The following is a 25795-nucleotide window of genomic DNA, read 5'->3' on the forward strand; positions in this document are numbered from 1 at the left end:
TATAAATGTGGGTCCACTACGCAGCATGCTCCTCAGCTCTCTCTCCCCCAGCCCTGGCTGGCCGGTGTGTCATTTTTATACGATGACTGCAGCAATCACTCATGCCGTCCTCACTGGTTGGCAAACCTGAGACTCATGTCAAAATCAGATGTGAGCATGCGGGACGAAAGCAGTTCAGGTAATACTAGCAAAGTGATTCAGGGAAGATGAGATGTAGACTTGAAACAGGCGATTGTAAGTGGAGGCATCCAACAAAATGTTTATTGGCCGGGTGCAGGGTTTATTGGCCAAAAGAGGCCCTGACAAACTGGAGGTAAAGATGCAGAGAGGGAACCAGTGTAAGATGTGTATGCACTGCCTTGCTCCTTTCCAAAGCTCTTGAACACAGCATTCTCTCTGGGTGTACCTCCGTCAGAAGTCTTTCCCCTTGTTAATCTGTGGAGGATAGAGCACCTCAGAGGATGACACCTATTAAAGAGCATGAAGGGTAGGGAGGAAAAGAGGTCGGGGGAGAAGAGACCGAAAAAGAGTGTGGTGTCCCACAGACCTCTCTGAACCCTCTCCTGAGACTCACCATATCAACACCCTCTAGGTCAGACGCAGGCTAATCAATTTACCTTCTCATTCTACCGTCCTCTTCATCACACACACACTTGTTTCAAGGCCGGGGGAAAAGATGGAAATGCCAGGTTCTTTTATTATCACTTCACTCACTCACTGCCTTTTTGTCAGGTGTGAGTGTGTGTGGGAACAATTTCAAATTCTGTATACATGTCTACCTACATGGGAGGCTGTTTTGAGTAGCACACCTAAAAGGCATCTAATATGGAGTTATTCCATTTCTCTCACTTTTTTCCTGTCCGGGTCCAACCATCAGCTCGATTTGCAAGCAGGATTCATTTTTTAAATTTTGTTTAACTAGGCAAGTCAGTTAAGAACAAATTCTTATTTACGTTGACGGCCTACCCCGGCCAAACCCGGATGACGCTGAGCCAATTGTGCGCCGCCCTATGGGACTTCCGATCACAGACGGAAGTGATGCAGCCTGGATTCGAACCAGGGACTGCAGTGACGCCTCTTGCACTGAGATGCAGTACCTTAGACTGCTGCGCCACTCGGGAGAACATGGGGTCCAGTGAAATTGAACAGCAGTTTAGTGTGGGGTATTGAATTGACCTGCACATTGCATATTCACAGTATTACACACACCACTTCATGTCCAGCAGATCTATGCTTGAATATCACCCAAAATATTATTTGTCTTTTGAGGAATTGGAGATTTTGTCAAAGTAATAAACTAAAGTGAGACAAAGCTATAGCAGTTTCTAGATTTTTGCATAAACAGACTGTACACTTGAATGATTTTAAAACATTGCTCGTAGTTTTATTTGGTTGACATTGCATGTGCAGCACACAATATGAAATGGTTTAGTGTTTCAGTACCCCAACATTTGACCTAATATGGTACTAATACGTTTAACATTTAGAATGACAAAATCAGTAGTTACCGTAAAACTCAAATTAAAACAGTAACGATTGGAAGCGTATCCTGATTGTGATTTTTTAAAGAGACCACAGTAAAAGTAACTCCATGTGACACAATGTAAATTTCTATACAATTTCACAACTCAATAAAAATCACTTTTTGCACTGTAAAAAACAAAAGCAAAACCTTTCCAATGAATGTTTCTATATGATTTTCAACATTTACAGTAGACATACTTGAGTTCCTCTAGTCATGGTAGGTTGAGGGGATGAGTAGACATCAAAGCACCCACTCTTTCTTTCCCAAGGTGAGTGTATTCAGCCTGTTCAGTTGAACATCCCAGAGTTAATAGAATTAAAATCGATGACGAACTTGTTTCGTTTGGGCTTGAACTGCCTGGGAACAGACAAACAGCGTGATGAGAAAAGGAGAAAAAGCAAGTCACTCTTTTTGTGAAGCTATGAACTTTTCCGGGAACTTTTTCAGCACAGGGACTGGTTTTGAGTCTGACAGACAATAGGGGGAGAGGCAGCAGGGACAAAGATGAAGGGGAGACAGTTAAGAAGAAACTCATAGCTTCAGATTATTTTTCTCCCCACCCTTCAACTTAATATCCTTCTGCGCCCAGGAAGGAGCTCTGGGGGGTCCAATTACCCACAAGCCCCCTGGGGAGAGGGGGTGTAGGGTGGAGCGGCCGCCCCCTCTAGGAGGTAATGACGCATTCTGCCCCCCCCCCCCCAACCCCCTGCCGAGGTCCCCAATACCAGCAGAGAGCAGACTCCTCCTGTCCTAATCACTCTTATGCCTCTGTGGGTCAAGCGCAATCGAGTATCACAGGCTACAACCCAAATGGTACCCTATTCCCTATGTAGTGCATTACTTTTGATCAGTGCCTAGGGTATCATTCGGGACATAAACAAAGTTTTGTAACAGTTTCCATTACTGCAGTGAAATGGCAGGCCACTAGCCTTTCTATAAAGTAGTTTCTTAACACCTTGCCGTGGCGTACGTGCCCAAGCAGAAGAGAAGAGGCACTGTAGCGTCACAGTCCACCACTGCACAACACACTAAAAGCCTTGGTGCCTTTTAAAATGCCACCACTAATAGCATTCCAGGACACCTTTCTTTCTGAAGACAGACCCACTGTCCTGCACAGACACACCCTCAGCCTGTTCAGTCGCGCACACACATGGAATGAATGCTGCTTGCAAACCTGCTTTTAAATCCCAAGGCCAAAGATGTCCTCACTAAAATCAAATGTAATGTCACATGCGCCAAATACAACAGGTGTAGACCTTACCGTGAAATGCTTACTTACAAGCCCTTAACCAACAATGCAGATTTTTTTTTTTAAAGAAAAATACCTGCTAAAAAAATAAAAAAGTTACTAAATAACGAGGCAATATACAGGGGGTACCGGTACCGTGCCAATGTGCAGGGGTACCGGTTAGTCGAGGTAATATGTACAGTACCAGTCAAAAGTTTGGACGCACCAAACATGGGTTTCTTTATTTGTACTATTTTCTACATTGTAGAAAAATAGTGAAGACAAACTATGAAACACATATGGAATCATGTAGTAACCAAAAGTGTTAAATTAAAATATATTTTAGATTCTTCAAAGTAGCCACCCTTTGCCTTTACGACAGCTTTGCACACTCAGCTGTCATCAAGGCAAAGGGTGGCTACTTTGAAGAATCTAAAATATATTTTAATTTGTTTAACAATTTGTTTTGGTTAGATTCCATAGTTTTGATGTCTTCACTATTCTACAGTGTAGAAAATAGTACAAATAAAGAAAAACCCTTGAATGAGTAGGTGCGTCCAAACTTTTGACTGAAACTGTACATGTAGGTAGGGGTAAAGTGACTATGCATAGATAATAAACAGCGAGTAGCAGCAGCATAAAAAAAGGGGGTCAATGCAAATAGTCCGGATGTACCACTTGCCGTGTGGTAGCAGAGGGAACAGTCTGACTAGGGTGGCGGGAGCATTTGATAATTTAAGGCCTTCCTCTGACACCGCCTGGTATAGAGGTCCTGGATGGCAGGAAGCTTGGCCCCAGTGATGTACTGGGCTGTATGCAATAACTTCTGCAGCGCATTGCGGTCAGATGCCGAGCAGTTGCCATACCAAGCAGTGATGCAACCAGTCAGGATATTTGATGGTTCAGCTGTGTAACTGAGGACCCATGCCAAATCTTTTCAGTCTCCTGAGGGGTAATAGGCATAGTCTTCCCCTCTTCACGGCTATCTTCGTGTGTTTGGACCATGATCATTTGTTAGTGATGTGGACGCCAACGAACTTGAAGCGCTCAACCTGCTCCACTACAGCCCCATCAATGAGAATGGGGGTGTGCCCGGCCCCACTTTTCCTGTAGTCCACAATCAGCTCATCTTGCTCACGTTGAGGGAGAAGTTGTCCTGGCACCACACTGCCAGGTCTCAGCCTACAGGGATGAGGTCAGTCTCATTGTTGTCGGTGATCAGGCCGACCACCGTTGTTGTTGGCAAACAATGATAGTGTTGGAGTCGTGCGTGGCCACGCAGTCGTGGGTGAACAGGGAGTACAGGAGGGCACTAAGCATGCACCCCTGAGGGGCCCCCGTGTTGAGGATCAGCGTGGCAGATGTGTTGCTGCCTACCCTTACCACCTGGGGGGTGGCCCATCAGGAAGTCCAGGATCCAGTTGCAGAGGGAGGTGTTTAGTGATGAGCTTTGAGGGCACTATGGTGTTAAATGCTGAGCTGTAGTCAATGAACAGCATGTTCACATAGGTGTTCCTTTTGTCCAGGTGGGAAAGGGCAGTTTGGAGTGCAATGGAGATTGCGTCATCTGTGGATCTACTGGGGTGGTATGCAAATTGTAGTTGGTCTAGGGTTTCTGGGATGGTGTTAATGTGAGCCATGATCAACCTTTCAAAGCACTTCATGGCTACAGACGTGAGTGCTACGGGGTTGTAGTCATTTAGGCAGGCTACCTTGGCGTTCTTGGGCACAGGGACTATGGTTGTCTGCTTGAAACATGTAGGTATTACAGACTCCGGTCAGGGAGAGGTTGAAAATGTCAGTGAAGACACTTGCCAGTTGGCCAGCGCATGCTCGGAGTACGAGTCCTGGTAGGCCGCAGGGCTTGTGAGTGTTTAACCTGTTTAAAGGTCTTACTCACATCGGCTATGGAGAGCGTGATCACACGGTCATCCGGAACAGCTGGTTCTCTAATGCATGGTTCAGTGTTGCTTGCCTCGAAGCAAGCATAGAAGGCATTTAAATCGTTTGGTAGGCTTGCGTCACTGGGCAGCTCGCTGTTGGGATTCCCTTTGTATTCCATAATAGTTTGCAAGCTCCACCCCATCCGACGAGCTTCAGAGCCGGTGTCTTAGGATTCAATCTTAGTCCTGTATTGACGCTTATGCCTGTTTGATGGTTTGTCGGAGGGCATAGCGGGAAAACAGTCTTGTAGCTTAGTATCTGCATCATCAGACCACTTCCGTAATGAGTGAGTCACTGGTACTTTCTGCCCGAGTTCTGATTTTTGCTTAGAAGCAAAGAGGATAGAATCATGGTCAGATTTACCAAATTGAGGGAGAGCTTTGTATTCGTCTTTATGTGTGGAGTAAAGGTGTTCTAGAGTTGTCGTCCTCTGGTTGCACATTTAACATGCTGGTCAAAATTAGGTCAAACGGATTTAAGATTTCCTGCATTAAAGTCTCCGACCACTAGGAGCACCGTTTCTGGGTGAGCATTCTCGTTTGCTTATGGCCTTATACAGCTCGTCGAGTGCGGTCTTAGTCCCTACGTCGGTTTGTGATAAACACTCTTGGTAAATAGTGTTGTCTACAGCTTATCATGAGGTACTCTACCTCAGGCGAACAAAACCTTGAGACTTAATTTTAGAGATTGCGCACCAGCTGTTGTTGACAAATAGACAAACCACCACCCCTCGTCTTACCGGAGGTTGCTATTGTCTTGCCGATGCACAGAAAACCCAGCCAACTGTATATTATCCATATACTTGTTCAGCCATGACTCGGTGAAACATAAGATATTACAGTTAACCTCTTTGGGCTAGGGGCAGTATTTTGACGTCCGGATGAAAAGCGTGCCAAAAGTAAACTGCCTGTTACTCAGGCCCAGGCTAGGATATGCATATAATTGGTAGATTTGGATAGAAAACTCTAAAGTTTCTAAAACTGTTAAAATAAATGTCTGAGTATAACAGAACTGATATGGCAGGCGAAACCCTGAGGACAAACCCCCCCCCCCCAAAAAAAAAAAAATTCCACTGGCTTTCATGTATATTATGAGGCCAAAACCTCCCAGATTGCAGTTCCTAGGGCTTCCACTAGATGTCAGTCTTTAGAAAGAGTTTCAGGCTTGTTTTTGGAAAAATGAGCTAGAATTTGTAGATTTTCTAAGTGGCTCCCATTTTGGCTGTAGTGTTTTCATGTGCGTGGATGAGAGCGCGTTCTTTGTTGTTTATTTAGACAATAACGATTCTCCGTCTTAAATTTTGTTTATTTACGTATTAGGGTACCTTAGGTTTGATTATAAACATTGTTTGACTTGTTTGGATAAGTTTATTGGTAACGTTTGGGATTCATTTTGTATGCATTTTGAAGGAGGGAAACCGGTGGATTATTGAATGAAGAGCGCCAGCTAAACTGAGTTTTTGGGGATATAAAGAAGGACATTATCAAACAAAAAGGACCATTTGTGATGTAGCTGGGATCTTTTGGAGTGCCAACAGAAGAAGATCTTCAAAGGTAAGGCATTTATTATATTGCTATTTCTGACTTTTGTAGCGCACCTGCCTGGTTGAAATATGTTTTCATGCTTTTGTATGCAGGACTCAGATAGCTGTCCTCAGATAGTCGCATGGTGTGCTTTCGCCGTAAAGCCTTTTTGAAATCTGACACAGCGGCTGGATTAACAAGAAGTTAAGTTTTATTTTGAAGTATAACACTCGTACTTTCATGAATGTTAAATATTTATATTTCTGTAATTTCAATTTCGCGCTCTACAATTTCACCGGATGTTGTCGAGGTGGGTCGCTAGCGGAACACCTGCGCTAGAAAGGTTAATGTCCCATTGGTAAGATAGTCTCGAACGGAGCTCATCCACTTTATTCTCCAGGGATTGCACGTTAGCCAGTATGAGATGGTAAAAGGCGGATTATCCATTCGCCAACGAATTCTCAAAAGGCTACATTTCAGTCCAAATAACATTTGACAAATTACAGTAAATTTTACAAACACAAATTGTATTTTATTTCTCTAATTCCAATCTATGGAAATGGGACAGCGCTCAACCAACGTGAGTCGAGGTTCTACCAAAAAAAGTAATCATAATTGAAAAGGCGTAATACTCACCATTTAAAAATGTGTTTTATTTAAACAGGGTTAAAAGATTAACGTTTCGGCCTTCAACGAAGGCAAATACTAAGGGCAATTCAACTGGTTATACTGCGTCAACACTAATTCAGACATGGGTTCATTCAGATTGTCCTCAAGGTCAAAAACGTCCCTTGAAACTTCTATTGCGTGAGATCCAGTTAATAGTCCAATTTAATACACACTTTCGGTCCAAACGCCAACGGCTAGAGAAGATTGATAGAGACGGAAAGAAAACGGGAGGTCGGAAAGGAGGAATAAAATAGTCATTGCAAACGTGTAGAAGGAAGTACATGATCAGCTAGCTCAGGGATTTGGCCTAGTTTCCCAAACTCTGTCCTGGGGTCCCCCCTGGGTGCACATTTTGGTTTTTGCTCTAGCACTACACAGCTGATTAAAATAATCAAAGCTTGAGTTTGGGAAACCCTTAGCTAGAGGACAACCTGAATAGCTGTGTATGCGCGCATGTAGAGGATATCCTCAATAAAACCAGCTAGTGGAGTTAACCTCTACACCTCCATAGACAGGTACCCCGTATGAACAAATCTTCAAATATTTCTATATTGCTGTATTAAAAAATATATATAATTTAAATCAGTGTAAGTGTATGGTACATTCCAAATGGCATCCTATTCCTTGTAGAGTGCACTACTTTTGACCAGAGCCCTATGGGTAGTGCCATAAAGTAATGCACTATATAAGGAATAGGGTGGCATTTGGAACGCAAACCTATTTCTTTTGTCTCCTCTGGCTTCCTGTCTCCATTAGTAAAAGTCTTAGTTTATCTGACGAGGATGAAGTATTAAGAAGTATTTAAATACCTGAGCTGCAACCCTGTGTGTTTAATGTGGCTCAGTGGGAGATTTCCATGCCTACTGTGTGTGTGTGTGTGTGTGTGTGTGTGTGTGTAAAGTAGCAAAGGACATTTCAATGGGAATCAATGATAGAAAGTTCCTGCAGATATGGATGTTTGTGGGTGAATTTTTATTTTTCCCAGTGTGTATATGTGTATCTAGAGAGTATGTAAGTCTTGTTCGGGGTATATACAGTGTGTTAAAGTCTACCTCCTAATTTGTCGACGTGCAGAGCTTGTGTTTCCTTCTGCCACGTGACATTACGTTGCAAAGTTTATTTTCCCTGACTCCTAGCTCATGTGAAAATGGGTAACACAACAGGAGAAATAAAAACAAAAAAGGTTACGATGGTGAAATACACCATCGTGGAAACTGGTGCTGCTCGACTGAAATCGGCAGTTTGGAAGGATTTGAGTCATTGTGGACAAGGAGGAGAACCCAGTAGATGGATGCACAGCCTGCAAAAGTGCAACAGGTATTCGTTTCCAATAATTCAGTTGATTATTACATTAATTCAGGCTTTCGTTCATTTCGACCATTCACAGCCATATCAAGTTTAAACCTGTGCATCTGGTAAAAGTAGCCAATAGCCTACTCAATAAATGAAGGCTATTTTTGCAGCCTACTTGATTCTGGGAATTGTTCAAGTTTCAATTAAACTATGACTAATCGAAACAATATTGAATGTAAAGGTATTGTTTTGTCGGCTATAGGCTTTCATTTGGTAATAAGAATGCCAAAGATCCTTCTACAGGCCGCATCGCATTGTAAAAATATGAAGATAAAATTCTTAAAGGGGGACTGAACTTCCTGATTTGGGCTTGGTCATTAAGTGCTGCAGCCATGACTGAAGCCAAACTAGAGTTGTACATTTGTCTCATTAAATGCTTCCAATGTTTGTATATGAATTTCTAAAATGTATACACTGAACAAAAATATAAATGCAACAATTTAAGATATGACCAAGTTACAGATCATATAAGGAAATCAGTCAATTGAAAAACATTAGGCCCCATCCATGGATTTACATGACTGGGAATACAGATATGTATCCGTTGGCCACAGATGCCTTAAAAAAAAGGTAGGGGTGTGGATCAGAAAACCAGTCGGTATCTGGTGTGACCATTTGCCTCAGGCAGTGAGACTTCTTCGCATAGACTTGATCAGGCTGTTGATTGTGGCCTGTGGAATGTTGTCCCACTCCTCGTCAATGGCTGTGCGAAGTTGCTGGATATTGGCGGGAACTGGAACACGCTGTCATACACATCAATCCAGAGCATCCCAAACATGCTCAATGGGTGATGTGTCTGAGTATGCAGGCCATGGAAGAACTGGGAAATTTTCAGCTTCCAGGAATTGTGTACAGATTCTTGCGACATGGGGCCATGCATTATCATGCTGAAATATGGAGGTGATGGTGACGGATGAATGGCCAACAATAAACCTCAGGATCTCGTCACGGTATCACTGTGCATTCAAATTGTCATCGTTGTATCTAGTTTATGCCTGCCCACACCATAACCCCACCACCACGGGGCACTCTGCTCACAACGTTGTCATCAGCAAACCACTTCCCCATAAAAAGGCCTGTTGTGAGGCCGGTTGGACTTACAGCCAAATTCTCTAAAACAGAGGCGGCTTATGGTAGAGAAATTAACATCATCTGGCAACAGCTCTGGAGGACATTCCTGCAGTCCTCATGCCAATTGCCCGCTCCCTCAAAACTTGAGACATCTGTGGCATTGTGTTGTGACAAAACTGCACATTTTAGTGACCTTTTATTGTCCCCAGCACAAGGTGCACCTGCGTAATGATCACGCTGGTTAATAAACTACTTGATATGCAACACCTGTCAGGTGGATGGATTATCTTGGCAAAGGATTAATGCTCACTAACAGGGATGTAAACAAATTTGTGCACAGAATGAGAGAAATAAGCTTTCGTTAGTATGGAACATTTCTGGGATCTTTTATTTCAGCTCATGAAACCAACACTACATGTTGTGTTTATATATTTGTTCAGTATAGAATATGTAGACACAGAGACAAGACAACATTACCAAAATATCTACCTGCTCCTTCCATCACAACGCTCACTCTCCACCCCCTCTAACAGCCATCTCTCTCTCCACCACTGCTGACCCCCCAGTAGTCCCTGGACAGGTAGTTAGTGGGTAGGTTTACACCCATGAAACAACCATATCCAGGCACTAACCCCATCACACACCATGCCCCAACCCTCTGACATAGAGGTTCAAAGACACATGTAACTCCGAGGGGAGTGCCATCTAAGCTCCAACCCTGTTTGTTTGGAAACATTTTCACACAGAACTGTCAGCCCTCTCTGGCTGGCAGATGTCAATTAAGTCATCATAACATCCTCGTCCCTCCATCCAGGGGCAATACACACGGCGGCTCAGGAGACTCACTTGTATTGGATCCCTGCCAAGTTAAGCAGCCGTCTGGAGGCAGTCATTTCAGGGATGTCGTGGTACTTGTCTGACAAATAAATCACGTCCTTTATACCTGTAGGTAAGAGACAGCGAGGGGAAAGAGGGAGGGGAAAATAGAGGGGGAGAGAGAGTCAATTATCTATCGGACAGGCTCGGGATGATGGTGAGTGGTGACTAAGGGAGGGAGGGAGGTCTCAGTAAACCCTGCGGAGTGATGAGGGGTGCAATTTTGAGTGTGCGCGCACACACACACACACACACACACACGTGTACTGTATGGGGGCGGTCGATAAACCCTCAACAGCAGGCTGAGTCCAATACCGAGAACTAAAGATGAAGCAGGAAATCTACCAACCCCAGCTGTCATCTTTAAAAGCACCCCCTTCCAACTTAATGGAGGTGTGTGTGTGTGTGTGTGTGTGAGAGAGAGAGTGAGAGACTAAGCACTATACAACAGGGCCTGGCTCGATTAGTATATCTACCGTACCATCATGCTTGGGAGGTCTGCGGCTCCCTACACAAACACACACAATTTCACTCTGGCAAAAGGTCACATACAGCGGGTGCCTGCCTTATCTGCCAACACCCCCTGAAACCCCCCTAAACTGCAGAGATAGGATTGGTTGTCCCCCATGGCTCTGTGCTGAGCCCGCCTGATATCTTCCCCGCATCATCAGAGCTTTAGGAGCCGCTGGCTCAATCCGGCTCAGCTTTACCCAGCATGGCTTCCCAGTCTCACCTGCCCTGTATTATCGGACAGTTTCATCTGCGGGAAACTGTGAAAGAGCTGGTATTTATTCTGTGATCCGCTGAGGGGAGACCACGCAGAGTGAATTCTATTCACCACAGTAGATAAAGAGCGACTGACTATAGGGCTGACTGGTGGTGTTACTGTTAGCAGCACCAGCTCTACAGGGAGTGAAAGACAGGCTAGCCTCTAGCATAGTGGTTTACCCCTTCTAGTAGACAAACAGTGGTGATAATATCCACTCAACTGGTATGGACTGGACTGTTATGCTCATCATATTCTCGTCACTTTGTATCCCACCAGTTGTTGTACAGTTACTACTCCTATCACTGATGTTAATATAAGGGTGAGAAATGCCAGCATGTGGAGCTACTGAAATCCAACTGTAATCACAGTAAAGCTATGGCCTGACCAAGTGGTTCTTAATTCTGCTAATCCAGGGTGCATGTGTGTGTTTTTGCCCTAACACAACACACCTGATTCTACTCAACTCATCGTCAAACCTTTTACTAGTAGAATCAGGTGTATAGTGCAGAAATATGCACCCCTGAGTCACCAGGATCAGGATATTTTTTTATTTTTTTTAAAACACTGGTCTGAACAATTACAAAAGAGTTTAGCCTACTTCACAACATCTATACAGACGACTATTCAAAAGAAAACATTAGCAGCGAATAAATATGCACGAAAACAACAAAGCATATGTGAATATGTGCAGCGACGCTGCCTGGTCTAACAATGGATCAGATAAATAAATGAAACGCACAAAGCATCACTTCTCCCGAGTGGAAGTAACAAAGACCTTTATGGTCGGGTTGTTCGCAGCCGTAGAAGACCACAGAGTGCAGAGACAGTGGGGTGAGTTCCTTTATTCATAAATCACCCGCTGAAAACAATCTCTGATATTTGGATTTGCATATAAGGTATTTGGATTTGCATATAAGGTATTACCTTATTCCTAGGTGTATTGGTTTTGAAAAGCACAGAGATGCAATGAGTGTGAATCTACATACATTAACACACACCACCTATGACTTTCTTGGGAAGAACTTGTACACCAAGAAAAAAAATAAAAAAAATAAAGTGTTCCCCGCTAAAAATAAATAACTGCAAATAAACACATTTAATCAAACTTGCTTACTTATTGAAGTAATGTCCAGGTGTGAGTTTACATATGGTAGCAGTCTGAAAGGGGATAATGCCAGTGTTCCAAATGTATAGCCAATAAACAAACCATGAATAAAAATGCACTGTCAATATTGCTTAGTGATGTCTCCGCAGGATTTGGCATTAGCACTGGGCTGAACTCCAAGGGGAATAATGATTGGTTGTGGAGATGGTGAAGGCGGGGCTGCAGCAGTAGGTGGTGCTCATGCTGTCAGACCAAAAAATGAGTCTAAGTAGCACAGAGGGGGAAATCAGGGAGATGGCTTGAAATTACACTGGTTTATTTTGGCACAGAACCGTGTGTGAATAACGTACTTACTATGTAATTGGGCAACTGGGCATTTCATTTTGATGTGTGTAAGGAAGGCGCGGGTTGTGTGTGAGAGTGGGATTGTGTGCGTGTCTGGTCTGTGGGCCGAGATATGGTCGTTTGGGGGTGCAGTGGTTATGAAGTGGGGCTTCACTGCCTCACAGCTCTAATAAGAAGGAAAAGCATGTAGAGGATCCAAGGTTAGCCCAATCGACAGCCTTGAGTTAACAGGCTGCAGCAAGGAGAAGTGGTTTGTTTCCGTTTGAAAGCGCTGCTTCCAAGAGAGAAAAGACTCAACATCCACACTGCTCGAGACACAGTTTCAGATAACCTTCTGCATCAAAACAGAGGGAGCTTTCCAAGTTGTGAATGTCAAGACCTTTAGTCTAGTGTACGGTAGCCGATACACATAATTTAAAACGGAATGAATTTAAACTAGTCCGTCTAAAACACATCCTTCAGAGCCAAGACGGGGGGACGGGGGTAATGGAGGAGGTTTGCTTTACGACCAAAGAGATGGGGTTCTGAGTGTCGGAATCTGGTCAAGCAGTAGTGGTCTTGACTCAAATCCCATACACCCCTCTGGCGAGCCAGCCCAGTCACCTTCTGCCTATGCTTCTACCATCGGTCTCCCCTTCCCCAGGTACTGTCCAAATACAGACAAAAAAAAAATAATCTGAAGTTCCTAGATGGGGTTCTGAGTCTGACAGCTTGAGACGCCAGTAGTATTCATGTAAAAACATTTTTAAAAATAAAAAAATAAAAAGAGGTGCGGAATTGAAGAAATGTACTATTGAAAATCACCCACAACAACTTCTCTTTCCACTGATCTATAGTGAAGCAACAGAGGAAAACAGATCCATATTTTAAATATAAAAAGGAAAATGTCTAAATAAAGCACATTTGTTTTCTCTCTCTGTGTCTGGGAGATATCATCTATTTATTGTGAAGTATACTGAAGGTGATACGCACATCCCAACCTTTTAGAAAACCGATGCCTCTGTAGATACTGTCAAAAGAAAAGGCCTGCATGGCACACATTGTAATTTGTCATGTCTAAAAAACAAAGCCTTTTATCCATCTCTAGCCGTTGCCAAGACAACAGACTCGCAAAAAAGAAAAAACATTTTGTAGATTGAAGACTGAGAAACAATACATTTGAACTGATAACTGACCGCAAAGCGCTACAGAGGGTTGTGTGGACTGCCCAGTACATCACTGGGGACTGCCCAGTACATTCTGGCATCCAGGACTTCTAGATCAGGCGGTGTAAAAGGAAGGTCCGAAATTGCCAGACTAAAGTCATAAACTGTTCACGCTGCTACCATCCGGAAAATGTCACCAGATCATCGGATCTCAAACCAAAAGGCTCTGAGACAGCTTCAATCCCCAAGCCATAAGAACGCTAAATAGTTACCCGGACTATCTATATTGGCTCTATGCAGACTCACAAAGACAAATATATTGCAGCCCATATAACACACACACACACACACACACACACACACACACACACACACACCCCCACCCAGTCAAAAGTTTCAGAACACCTACTCATTCAAGTTTTTTTTACTATTTTCTACATTGTAGAATAATAGTGAAGACAAACTATGAAATAACACATATGGAATCATGTAGTAACCAAAAAAGTGTTAAATCAAAATGTATTTCATATTAGATATTCTTCAAAGTAGCCACCCTTTGTCTTAACAGCTTTGCACACTCTTATTTTTAACTCTGCACTGTTGGGAAGGGCTCGTAAACAAGCATTCAATTTCAAAGTCTATACCCGTTGTATTTGGCGCATGTGACAAATCAAAAGTTATTTGATATTGTTGTTATCAAACTAACTAGAAACACCGGAATACTAGTGACCAGTCATGCCGGGATGGAAAAAACTAGTTGGAACCAGAGAGACCGTTTGAGTAGTAAAAAACGCAACATTCTGGAACGTTCCACAACAGTGACTTGTCCACTTTCAAGTGGACAGGAGGGCAGCTTGAGTAATTCAGAAGAGAGGGAAGAGGGGGTAGGGTAGCTAGCCATTTGGGACCAGACTAAAACTTTAGAACATTTCAAATCATCCCACTCTCACGAGAGTGGTAGTGGAAGTTGGTGTGTGTGTGTGTGTGCATGCCTGTGAGAGCATGTGCCTGTGACAGACATGTTCGGCCCCTAGCCAGACGCATCCCAAAGTGACAAGATGGCAGAGAAGGATGGCAGGCAGGCGCTGGGGAGTCAGTCCAAGCCCAGTAGGCTGAGGAGGCTCCCATGAATCCATGTTTTAAGCATCCCTTTGACCAGCTACGACGGGGAGGAAAGAGAACAATATCAGGCAAGGAAAGCAAAAGAAAAAAAAGTAGAGGGGGGACTAATACGTGGCAGTCGAGAGACCGAATGAGAAAGAGGAGCGAGAAGGCAAGGGAAATCTGAGGTGAGGAAGAAAGCGGCCTCTCGTTATGGCTAAGTGGAAGGAAGGGCATCATCTTACGAGTTCCAACCCAACTTTACTATATAGTGACTTCTATCGTGATTATCTTTACTTTTTTTGTACAGAAAGTTCATATTATTGGCACATATGACCAACGAAGCACTTCTGGACATCAGATCGACAGCTACTAACCTAGATTTTGACTGTTCATACCGGACCCTATTCCTTTGTTCCATAGGCTACCAAAACGCTGCAGGCGTAGACGTGGGAGACGAGGTGGAGTCCTGGTGAAATTGAGGCAAAGTGAAAACCAAACGGCGCTCCCTTTCTATTGGCCAATCACTCGAGAATTACACGGATGAGCTTTGTTCGAGAGTCTCCTATCAGAGACACTTGAAAAGCTGCAATATCATATGTCTTATTGAAACGTGGCTGGATGATGACGCTATGCACATAGTACATAGTGGATTCTCCATGCAGCGGCAGGATCGGACAGCAGCTTCGGGAAGTCAAAGGAAGGTGGAGTGTTTTTTCAAAAATAACTGCCGTGCTGCTTCAAGTGTGAAGGAAATCTCTAGCTTTTGCTCACCTGGTGTATATAATAGGTCATGGTAAGCTGCAGACCCTTTTACCTACCAAGAGTTCTCATCTGTAATTATCACAGCTGTCTACATCCTTCCACAAGCCAACACCACTCTGGCACTCAAACTGTATGGGGCCATAAACAAAAACTGCTTACCCAGAGGAAGTGTTTCTGGTGGGCGGAGACTAACGTTGGGAGCTTGAAAACTGTTCTACCGCACTTCTACCAACACGTCTCCTGCGCCACTAAAACTACCCACAGAAATGCACACAAGGCCCTCCATCCTCCTTTCGGAAAATCTGACCATGACTCCATTCTCCTGCTTCCCCTTTACAAACAAAAGCTCAAACAGGAAGTACAGCGATGCGCTCAATACGGAGGTGGTTGGATAAAGCAGACGCGAGGCTACAAGACTGTTTTGCCAGTACAGACTGGGATTTGTTCCAGGATTCATCTGATAGCATTGAGGAGTTTACCACAAAAGTCACAGGTTCATCAATAAGTGCATAGATGTCATCCCCACAGTGACTTTAAGAACATATCCAAACCAAAAACCATGTATTACAGGCAATATCAGAGCTGTAATAGAGCTTACAAGGAACAGGACACTGACACATACAAGAAAGCCCGCTATGACCTCTGACAAGACATCAAACATGCAAAAGGACAATATAGGAGGAAGGTGGAATCCTACTCCACCGGCTCTGACGCTTGTCGTATGTGGAAGGGCTTGAAGATAACAGATTATGAAAGGGAAACCCAGCCATGAATCGCCCAGCAATGTAGAACTCCCAAACGAGCTAAATGCTTTTATGCTCGCTTTGAGGAATATAACACTGTGCCTCGCGTGAAAGCCCATGCTTTTCCGGAATACTGTGTGAGCCTGCTCTTTGTGGAAAACGTGAGCAAAACGTTCACAAGGTCGCCGGGTCAGACGGAATACTAGGCCGTGTTCACAAAGCACGCGCAGACCAGCTGGCAAGTGGCTTTACATACATTTTCTCTCCTTGTCCCAGTCTGTAATCACAACATGTTTCAAGATGACCACCATTATCCTTGTTCAAGAGCTCCAAGGTAACCTGCCTAAATGACTAATCACCCTGTAGCACTCACATCCGTAGTTACAAAGTGCTTTGAAAGGCTGGTCATGACCCACATCAACACCATCATCCCAGACCCGCTACAACAGATCCACAGATGACGCAATTTCTGGACAAGAGCGGAAATAACTTTGAGAATTATGTTTATTCAACACCATCGTCCCCTCCATGCTAGGGCCCCTGGGACTGAACCCCTCCCTCTGCAACTGGATCCTGGACTTCCTGACGGGCCCCGTGGTGAGGGTAGGCAACACCTACGCCACATTGACCCTCAACACGGGGGCCCCCTCAGGGGTGTGTGCTTATTACTCCTTGTTCACCCACAACTCACAACTCACAACTGCGTTGCACGACTCCGACACCATTGAGTTTGCGGACGACACGACGGCGGTAGGCCTGATTACAGACGGCAATGAGTCAGCCTACAGGGAGGAGGTCAGAGACTTAGCAGTGTGGTGCCAGAACAACAACCTCTCCCTCAACGTCAGTAAGACCAAGGAGCTGATTGAGACAATAGGAGAAACAAGGGAGAGCACGCCCCCATCCACTGACAGGGCTGTTGTGGAGCGGGTCGAGAGCTTCAAGTTCCTTGGCATCCACATCACTAAGGACTGAACATGGTCCACACATACCCACGAAGAGGGCACGGCAACGCCTCCTCCCCCTCAGGAGGCTGAAAAGACTTTTCATGGGCCCTCGGCTCCTCAAAAAGTTCTACAGCTGCACCATCGAGAGCATCTTGACTAGCTGCATCACCACTTGGTATGGCAAATGCACCTTCCTTGACAGCAAAGCGCTACAGTACATCACTTGGGCCAAGCGCCCTGTAATTCAGGACCTCTATTTCACAGAATGCCCAAAACATTGCCAAGAATCCAGCTACCCAAACCATAGACTGTTCACTCTGCTACCGTCCTGCAAAGGGTACCGGCTCTCCGACCAACAGGCTCCAAGAAATCTTCTACCCACAAGCCATAAGACTGCTAAATAGTGAATTAATGGTATCTGAACTATGTTCCACTGGCCCTACGCACACTCACTAGACTATACACTGAGGGTAGAAAACATTAGGAACACCTTAATATTGAGTTGCACCCCCTTTTGCCCTCAGAACAGCTTCAATTCGTTGGGGCATGGACTCTACAAGGTGTTGAAAGCGGTCCACAGGGATGTTGACTCCAATGCTTCCTACAGTTGTGCCAAGTTGGCTGGATGTCCTTTGGATGTGTTGCAGTTCTTGGCACACTCAAACGGTGCGCCTGGCACCTACAACTTTACCCCGTTCAAAAGGCACTCAAATATTTTGTCTTGCCCATTCATCCTCAGAATGCGATGTCTCAATTGTGTCAAGGCTTAAAAACCATTCTTAACCCGTCTCCTACCTTTCATCTACACTGATTGAAGTGGATTTAACAAATGACATCAATAAGGGATTGTAGCTTTCACCTGGTCTGTCTGTCATGGAAAGAACAGTACACACACACACTTAATGTATATATACACTACATGACCAAAAGTATGTGGACACCTGCTCGTCAAACATTTCATTCCAAAATCATGGGCATAAATATGGGGTCAGTCCCCCCCTTTGCTGTTATAACAGCCTCCACTCCACACTGCATATAGATTTTGCTATTATGTTATGGACTGTACGTTTGTTTTATCCCACGTGTAAGGCTGTTGTTTTTTTGTCGCACTGCTCTGCTTTATCTTGGCCAGGTCGCAGTTGTAAATGAGAACTTGTTCTCAACTAGCCTACCTGCTTAAATAAAGGTGAAATATGTTTTTTTAAATAAACAGCCTCCACTCTTCTGGGAAGGCTTTCCACTAGATGGTGGAACAGTGAAACGGGGACTTGCTTCCATTCAGACATGAGCATTAGTGAGGTCGGGTACTGATGTTGGGCGATTAGGCGTGGCTCACAGTTGGCGTTCCAATTCATCCAAAAGGTTGTTGATGGGGTTTAGGTCAGGGCTCTGTGCAGGAAAGTCAAGTTCTTCCACACCAATCGACAAACCATTTCTATATGGACCTTGCGTTCTGCACGGGGACATTGTCATGCTGAAACAGGAAAGGGCCTTCCTCAAACTGTTGCCACAAAGTTGGAAGCACAGAATCGTCTAGAATGTATGCTGCAGCGTTAAGATTTCCCTTCACTGGAACTAAGGGGCCTAGCCCGAACCATGAAAAACAGCCCCAGACCATTATTCCTCCACCAAACTTTACAGTTGGCACTATGCATTTGGGCAAGTAAAGTTCTCCTGGCATCCCCCAAACCCAGATTTGTCCGTCGGACTGCCAGGTGGTGAAGCGTGATTCATCACTCCAGAGAACGCGTATCCATTGCTCCAGAGTCCAAAAGTGGCGAGCTTTACACCACTCCAGCCGACGCTTGGCATTGCGCATGGTAATCTTAGGCTTGTGTGCGGCTGCTCGGCCATGGAAACCCATTTCATTAAACACTCGACAAACAGTTATTGTGCTGAGGTTGCTTCCAGAGGCAGTTTGGAACTCTGTAGTGAGTGTTGCAACTGAGGATAGACGATATTTACGCGCTACGAGCTTCAGCACTCGGCGGCCCCGTTCTGTGAGCTTGTGTGGCCTACCACTTCGTGGCTGAGCTGTTGTTGCTCCTAGACGTTTCCACTCCACAATAACAGCACTTACAGTTGACCGGGGCAGCTCTACCAGGGCAGAAATTTGACAAACTGACTTGTTGGAAAGGTGGCATCCTCTTCAGTAAGGCGATTCTGCTACCAAAGTATGGCTATGGAGATTGCATGGTTGTGTTCGATTTTATACACCTGTCAGTAACAGGTGTGGCTGAAACAGCCAAATCCAATCCAGAAGGGGTGTCCACATACTTTTGTGTATATATAGTGCATCTACCTCAAATACTTCTGCACATTAATCTGGTACTGGGACTCCCTGTATATAGCTCCTTTCTTGTATTTTATTCCTTGTGTGTTACCATTTTATTTTTAAACTCTGCATTGTTGTGAGGGGTTGTAAGCAAGCATTTCACAGTTAAATCTACAAGAGTTGTATTTGGCAAATAAAATGTTATTAGATTTTTTATTTGAAGTGACTTACAATAGCAGGTCTTGTAATGGGCCAGTCATAAACAGGAGAGGGAGACACTATGGAAAAGCATTCCAATGGGATTAGGAAAGCAACAAAGGGCCTCCAGATTAGCTAATGGGAATACAATGGGAGCGAGGCCACTGGGAGGAGAGGGGTGAAGAGGGGCAACCAGTGAATTAGCTACGTAGACTCAGAGGACGGATAACCTGCTAGGTTGTAATTACACAGTGTTAGGACAGTGCAGTCCGCTTGTCAACACAAATATTCTTCATTTTCTGTACAACGATTCCTCAATTCAAAGTCCATACTGAGGCGTTAAGGCTAAATGCACCAACGCATGACTGAGCCGAGGATTGAGAAGAGAGATAGTTTGGCGCGCTTCACCAACGCAGCTCTCAGGACTAAAGACATAATAACAACACTACAGCGCTACCGGCGCGGGAGTCAGGCCAGGCTACCGGCGCGGGAGTCAGGCCAGGCTACCGGCGCGGGAGTCAGGCCAGGCTACCGGCGCGGGAGTCAGGCCAGGCTACCGGCGCGGGAATCAGGCCAGGCTACCGGCGCGGGAGTCAGGCCAGGCTACAGCGCTACCGGCGCGGAAGTCAGGCCAGGCTACAGCGCTACCGGCGCGGAAGTCAGGCCAGGCTACAGCGCTACCGGCGCGGAAGTCAGGCCAGGCTACAGTGCTATCGGCGCGGAAGTCAGGCCAGGCTACAGCAGCAGCCTCCTCACATTAGAACAGAGACTGGCTGGGAATATAATAGATGAGGCTGATTTTGGAGGATTTATACCGAAAATAGCAAGACAGTTACGTGCCATTAAGTGTCTGGTAACGGAGGGGTAAGAGGAGAGAGGGGTAAGAGGAGAGAGGGGTAAGAGGAGAGAGGGGTAAGAGGAGAGAGGGGTAAGAGGAGTGAGTAAAAGTAAGTAATTGGGTGAATAAAAGAGTGCCAGTGAAAATGGGAGAAAAACAGAAGGATAGAAAAAAGATAAAAAGGTGGAAAGAGATTGGAGAGAGAGAGGGAGTTCTGGGTGGCTCCACACGGTTACTGAGAAGCAGCACAACTCATTTGAACTCCAGTCCAAAAATAAGCCAACTGAGAGATTTGTTCAAATGTTGATTGAATGGGTGGCCTGCTGGAGACTGAGAGAAAAGGAGGGGGAGCGGTGAGAATGATAAGACCACAGTGCCCCCTAAAGCCAAAAGAGTACACCTCTTTTTCCCTCCATCTCTCATCTGAAGAGCCTGTGTATTGAGAGGCCAAGAGGGTTTCGTTCAAGGCGCGCACACACACACGTTGAGGGGCCGAGAGGCTAACGTTCAAGGCCTTGCAAACGTTACTTAAAAAAGGACTCGGAGGATCCCTTACCGTTCTTAGAGAGCTGAGCTGTTCTGTTCGTCGGTACGTGAGGCGCATTTATTAAAACACACAAACAACCCAACGGCCGGACAGAACGGCGCACAAACACACACACAGGGAGAGCAGCCCACGCTGTACTTTAACACATTCCCTAGGTTTCAGAGGTTCAAACGCACCTCTCTTTGACCCCACACATGGAGAAGTTCTAATCAAGGCCGAATGGAAATTAGCCCATTTCTAGAGTGAGAGATTAAAACCAGACGAACAGGTGCAGCGCTAAGGAACGTTGTGGAATTGAGCCCAACTGCCTTCCGTAGGCCTATCGGATTCACTGACACGTTTCATGGTAAATAGCAAACGCATCTAAACACATCTATTGTTAAACCCTCTGATTCTCCTCATGCTGTTATGACAGTGAGACGGATATATAGGAGAGAGGGAGACGGGGAGAAAAAGGGAAAGAAAAAGAGAGAATTAGTAAGACAGATTCAGAGAGGAAAAAAGCTTTTTCTAGTGGTAGGGGAGGAGTGAACAGTCATCACACGCCACCTTTGTGAAACACGGCACTTGTTGCTAAGCGTTTGACGAGCCAGGTTGAAACTGCATCACAAATGAGGTTGGCTTGTTGCTGTTTAGTTTCCGTCTCTCCTCTTGAAGGTGCAGGTGAACGGGAAGTGGTGTATAAACTCCCTCCTTAATGAAGTAGGAGCCTGGAGATGGAGCTTACGCCCCACTGTGCCGGGGAGAGGAGAGGGCCTGGCAAGGTGATCAGAGTGAAATAGTGTATGAGAGTGTAGGACCTATGAGTGTGTATGTGTAGGAGCTATGAGTGTGTGTATGCATGCCTGCATACATCAGTATATATAGCTCTGTGTGTGTGTGTGTAGGAGTTGAGAGTGTGTGTGTGCGCCTGTGTCTCACTTCCCGTATGCAGCTCCAGGAGGGCCTCTCGCCTAAGGAGCAACAGCAGGGGGTTGTGGGAAGATAACGGGGGAGGGAAGGTTTTTCGAGCAAGGGCAGAAAGCGGTAGAGAGGAAGCGGAGGAGAAAGAGGAAAAAGAAGCTCTGCTTGCTGTTTGTGTTGCTGTTTGAAAAAGGCGGAGGCTGTGGAGTATAATCATCTCGCCTTCTATCGTAGGTGGGAGGGAGCAAACGAGGGGTAGGGGTACGGGTTGCACCCCGCCCTTGAAACCTTGTACTCCGTTAGGGGGTCGTCCCCAATCCCCCGTGTGACGTCGCTCCCTCGCCGAGCATACTGTCGGAATCACCTTGACACACAGACTGCACCACGGCACATGCACAGGCGATGATCAAACGCACCCAACACACTCTGCTGACAATCTGTTGAGATTGCTCAATCACCGCAGTTGAATTAGTATACAAAAAATATATTTTTAAAATAGACTGCCATTTGGTAAACAAACACCGGTTCAGCAGAAAGCTAAATCCAAAAGGGAAGACTAGCAGATATCTCTTACTTGCGTGGATGTTGTGGGTCTGCCCATCCATCAAAGCTAATCACGTAGGCGTTAGTCTAACACCTGCATAACTGATACTGTACAGAGTGAATACTGTATGGTACTTCGGCTAAATACAATGTCAGGTAAGCTAAACAGCTATGCATTGTGGTTGTCAACGGGGATGTATAGAGAGAAAAGATAGAAAGAGGATGTGTTTAGTGGAAGAGGAGGAGAGGCGTCTCGCTGTGAATAGCTGAGTCAAGGACGAGAGAGAGGGAGGAGTGTGTGTGTGTCCCTGAGAGAAGAGGTATAGAAAGAGGAGGAGGAGTGCAACACGGGGAGAGCATGAACGAAGGAAGAAAGTGAAAAAGGAATACGGAGAGAAGAAACACGACAACACCAAAGGCCATGGAACGAGAGAAGGAGTGCGACCCTGAAAGGGTGAAAAGGAGTGGAGAAAAGGAATAACAGAGAGAGAGATGGGTGGGAAAGAAAGTGAAGGGTGGAGAAGAGCAAAGGGTTGTGAGGAGGCTCACCTGTTTGGAAATTGAGAAAAAAAATGACAGAACAGAGGGATGGGTGAAGGAGAGAGGGAGGGGTTGTGACAGTAGAGAGATGGAGGGGTCTCACCTGCTTGTGTGTGTGTGTGTGTGTGTGTGGGGTCATCTGCGTGTGTGTGGGGGTCTCACCTGCTTGGATGATGAGCTTGGCACACTCGTTGCAGGGGAACAGAGCCACGTACATGGAACAGCCCTTCACGTCCGCTGAGTTCTTATTCATGATAGCATTCAGCTCCGCATGGCACACTGGAGGAGAAAGGGGGAGGAAGAGAGGAGGGGGAGGAAGAGAGTCAACACACCAGGGGTGGCAGTGAATCAAAAACAGACGTATTAATATGCAGATACAGGTTTCCTAGTTCCAACAGCCACATACAACATAATCAACTGGTCTAGGATCAGTTCCCTCCCCCGTCCATATAATCTCATTCATTGATCTAAAAAGGCTAAACTGATCTTAGTTCAGCAATTCCACTTTCCACTTTGGAAAGTAATGTACTGAGTTGAACAGATGCCTCCTCTCCCCTCCACCATGGCAGCCATAAAATGACTCATTCCTAACGTTAATTATGGGAAATGAATTGGCCGATTATGGAGCACCCCCACCAACCCCCAAACTGCAGTGTGATTACCATATCCCCCCACTAGCCCCATGCCAGCCAGCCAGCCAACCTCGCCGCCACCCGCTACCGAGGCGGATTTGCTTTGGCACAACAACAGAGCACGGCACGACATGCACATTGGTCCACTGCGCTCACAGCAAGCAGGCAGAACTCATACGATCAGGCCCATTCGAGAGAAAGAACCAAGGGATGGTTCACTTGGAGAATTTGTGCAATCGGTTGTCATGGCAGCATGTATTTGTTGGGGAACATGATAAGAAGATATTATCCTGAGCACTGTTTAATGTTACAGTCACTGGTCTCAGTTAACATTAGAGCAGTGGTAGTTGCCATTACCACCACTGGTGAATAGCGTTAATGAACACTGATCCACACTGACCCAACAGCCAACCCCCCTTTAAAACTGCTCCGAAAACTGACTAATAATGTGGACCTCACAAAAGCCTTTTCTGGTCCCAATTAGCTGCAGAGTTGGTTATTTGAAAACAGGTGATTAAAATGACCCATTTGTGCTCTTAAAAATCAGCTGAGGTTTACCAGAATGGCCTTCCCAGGTAGAGGGCAATTATGCCCAGTAACCATGAGACCTTTTGGACAAGAGGGATGTTAAGAAAGTGTGTTAGTGTGTGTGGTCTTGGCTAACGAGACTGCTGTTCCTTGTAATTGCATATTACAGCCTTTATTACAGCCAATTATTTCCCTTTGAAGATGATTAGACATTTTCTACAAGGTCCCCCCCCCCCCTTTACCCAGTTTCACAAAGAAATGGCTACATAAAAATAACTTTACATTGTGTCTAGCATCACACTATGACCTGGGCAGCAAATTTCCACAAGGACCTGGATAGTGGTAACCCTAAGAGGGCTTTCAGGATACCCCTGGATGGGATGAAGAAGATATCCTGTGTTTGAAGATCTCATTATATTTTTCTTTCTAACGAGAAGAGGATACAGAGCAGAGAGCGAGTGCATGAAAGAGAAAGAGCGAGGAAGAGGGGAGAGAGACACCCATTGGCCAGAAAGAGTGGGTGAGAAATAGATTAGGGGAAATAAGTGATTATTCACCTAGCTTTGCTAACAGCACGAGAAGACTTGAGCACAGCTAAGCACAATATGTTGCCCAATATATTCCATCTGCAAAAACATAAACATATCTTTATGAAAGAGCTTGGAGAGAGGTAGGGAGAAACTAGACAGGAAAGACTAGGGTGTTTCTCGAAACCCTTCTAAATTATTCTGAAGTGGACTGGAGGAAGAAATAGGCCTACATCCTTTGAATGTAAAAAAGGTCTGTCTGGATATTTGCCAACTCATTTACTTTCAGCAGTTCGCTCTCCCTCTCTGTCCTCCAAACTAAGCAACTCCCCCCCTAACCTCTGCATATTAACTGGAGACATCCTTAAAGCGTCAGGTATCTCCACACACAAAGCTTCAAAAATTAACTGGCCAGTTAGTCTGACTTTCCATTTTTTTTGTGGAACCCTCTCTCCTGAACTCAGGAGATTAATTATCTGGTTCCCGTGGCGATTAGAAAAGGCTATGATGAAACAGTGATGTGTCTAATGTACAGTCTGGGAATGTTGGAATGGAATATTCTGGAACACCTGTAGCCAATTGCATGCGGATGTTAGGCTGCCTGTGACCCAATAGAATAGAGTATAGGGTTTCTGTAGGAAGCCAGAGGGAGGGGTCTGAAATTGAGAGGATAGACTGGAGTGCACTGAAGGAGTAGGACAGTACATTGTCAACCAATAAAGCCCTGCCGACGTTTCTAGAAGGCTACAATTGTAATATCTGAAGTAGTAGGCCTTGGGCTACTAGGTAAGAGAAAACTGTACACATGCAAAGTGTGTGTGTGTGTGTGTGTTCTGGCAGATGGTCAGTTAGGTGCTCTCTGACCACTAGCCAATTAGAGAAGCTATTGAGAGGTCAGTGGTCAAGATGGACCACCTGCCAACCGACATGGAGTCTTGTATTTGCATGCACCTTAAAAAAATGTAATAAAAAAAAAACACACCATGTCCGGATACCCATACTAGCGTACTACATACTTAGACTGCATACGATGCATGTACCCATCGTCGCATACTATTTAGCACGTAGAGTTTAGCAAAAAGTATACAGTATGCCACGACCGCAACGCAGCAGCAGCTCCTGACTGGTTGAGCAGATGGGCTGAGTCCGAGTGCG

At 45.2% G+C, this 25795-nt stretch overlaps 1 protein-coding gene across 1 annotated transcript in view; it reads right to left on the reverse strand.

Moving 5' to 3' along the window:
* Nucleotides 1-1359: 1359 nt before the first annotated feature.
* Nucleotides 1360-25795, reverse strand: part of LOC115191834 (deoxycytidylate deaminase) — a 44775-nt gene continuing 20339 nt past the window's right edge. The window contains exons 4-6 of the mRNA XM_029749786.1: nucleotides 23116-23232; nucleotides 10160-10256; nucleotides 1360-1882 (exon numbers count right to left, since the gene is read on the reverse strand). Coding sequence (XP_029605646.1) covers nucleotides 1813-1882; nucleotides 10160-10256; nucleotides 23116-23232 — 284 coding nt within the window. The 3' untranslated portion in view covers nucleotides 1360-1812. The remainder of the gene's footprint in view (nucleotides 1883-10159; nucleotides 10257-23115; nucleotides 23233-25795) is intronic.

The sequence above is a fragment of the Salmo trutta genome, chromosome 4 (genome assembly GCF_901001165.1).
Source record: "Salmo trutta chromosome 4, fSalTru1.1, whole genome shotgun sequence".
NCBI lineage: Eukaryota > Metazoa > Chordata > Actinopteri > Salmoniformes > Salmonidae > Salmo > Salmo trutta.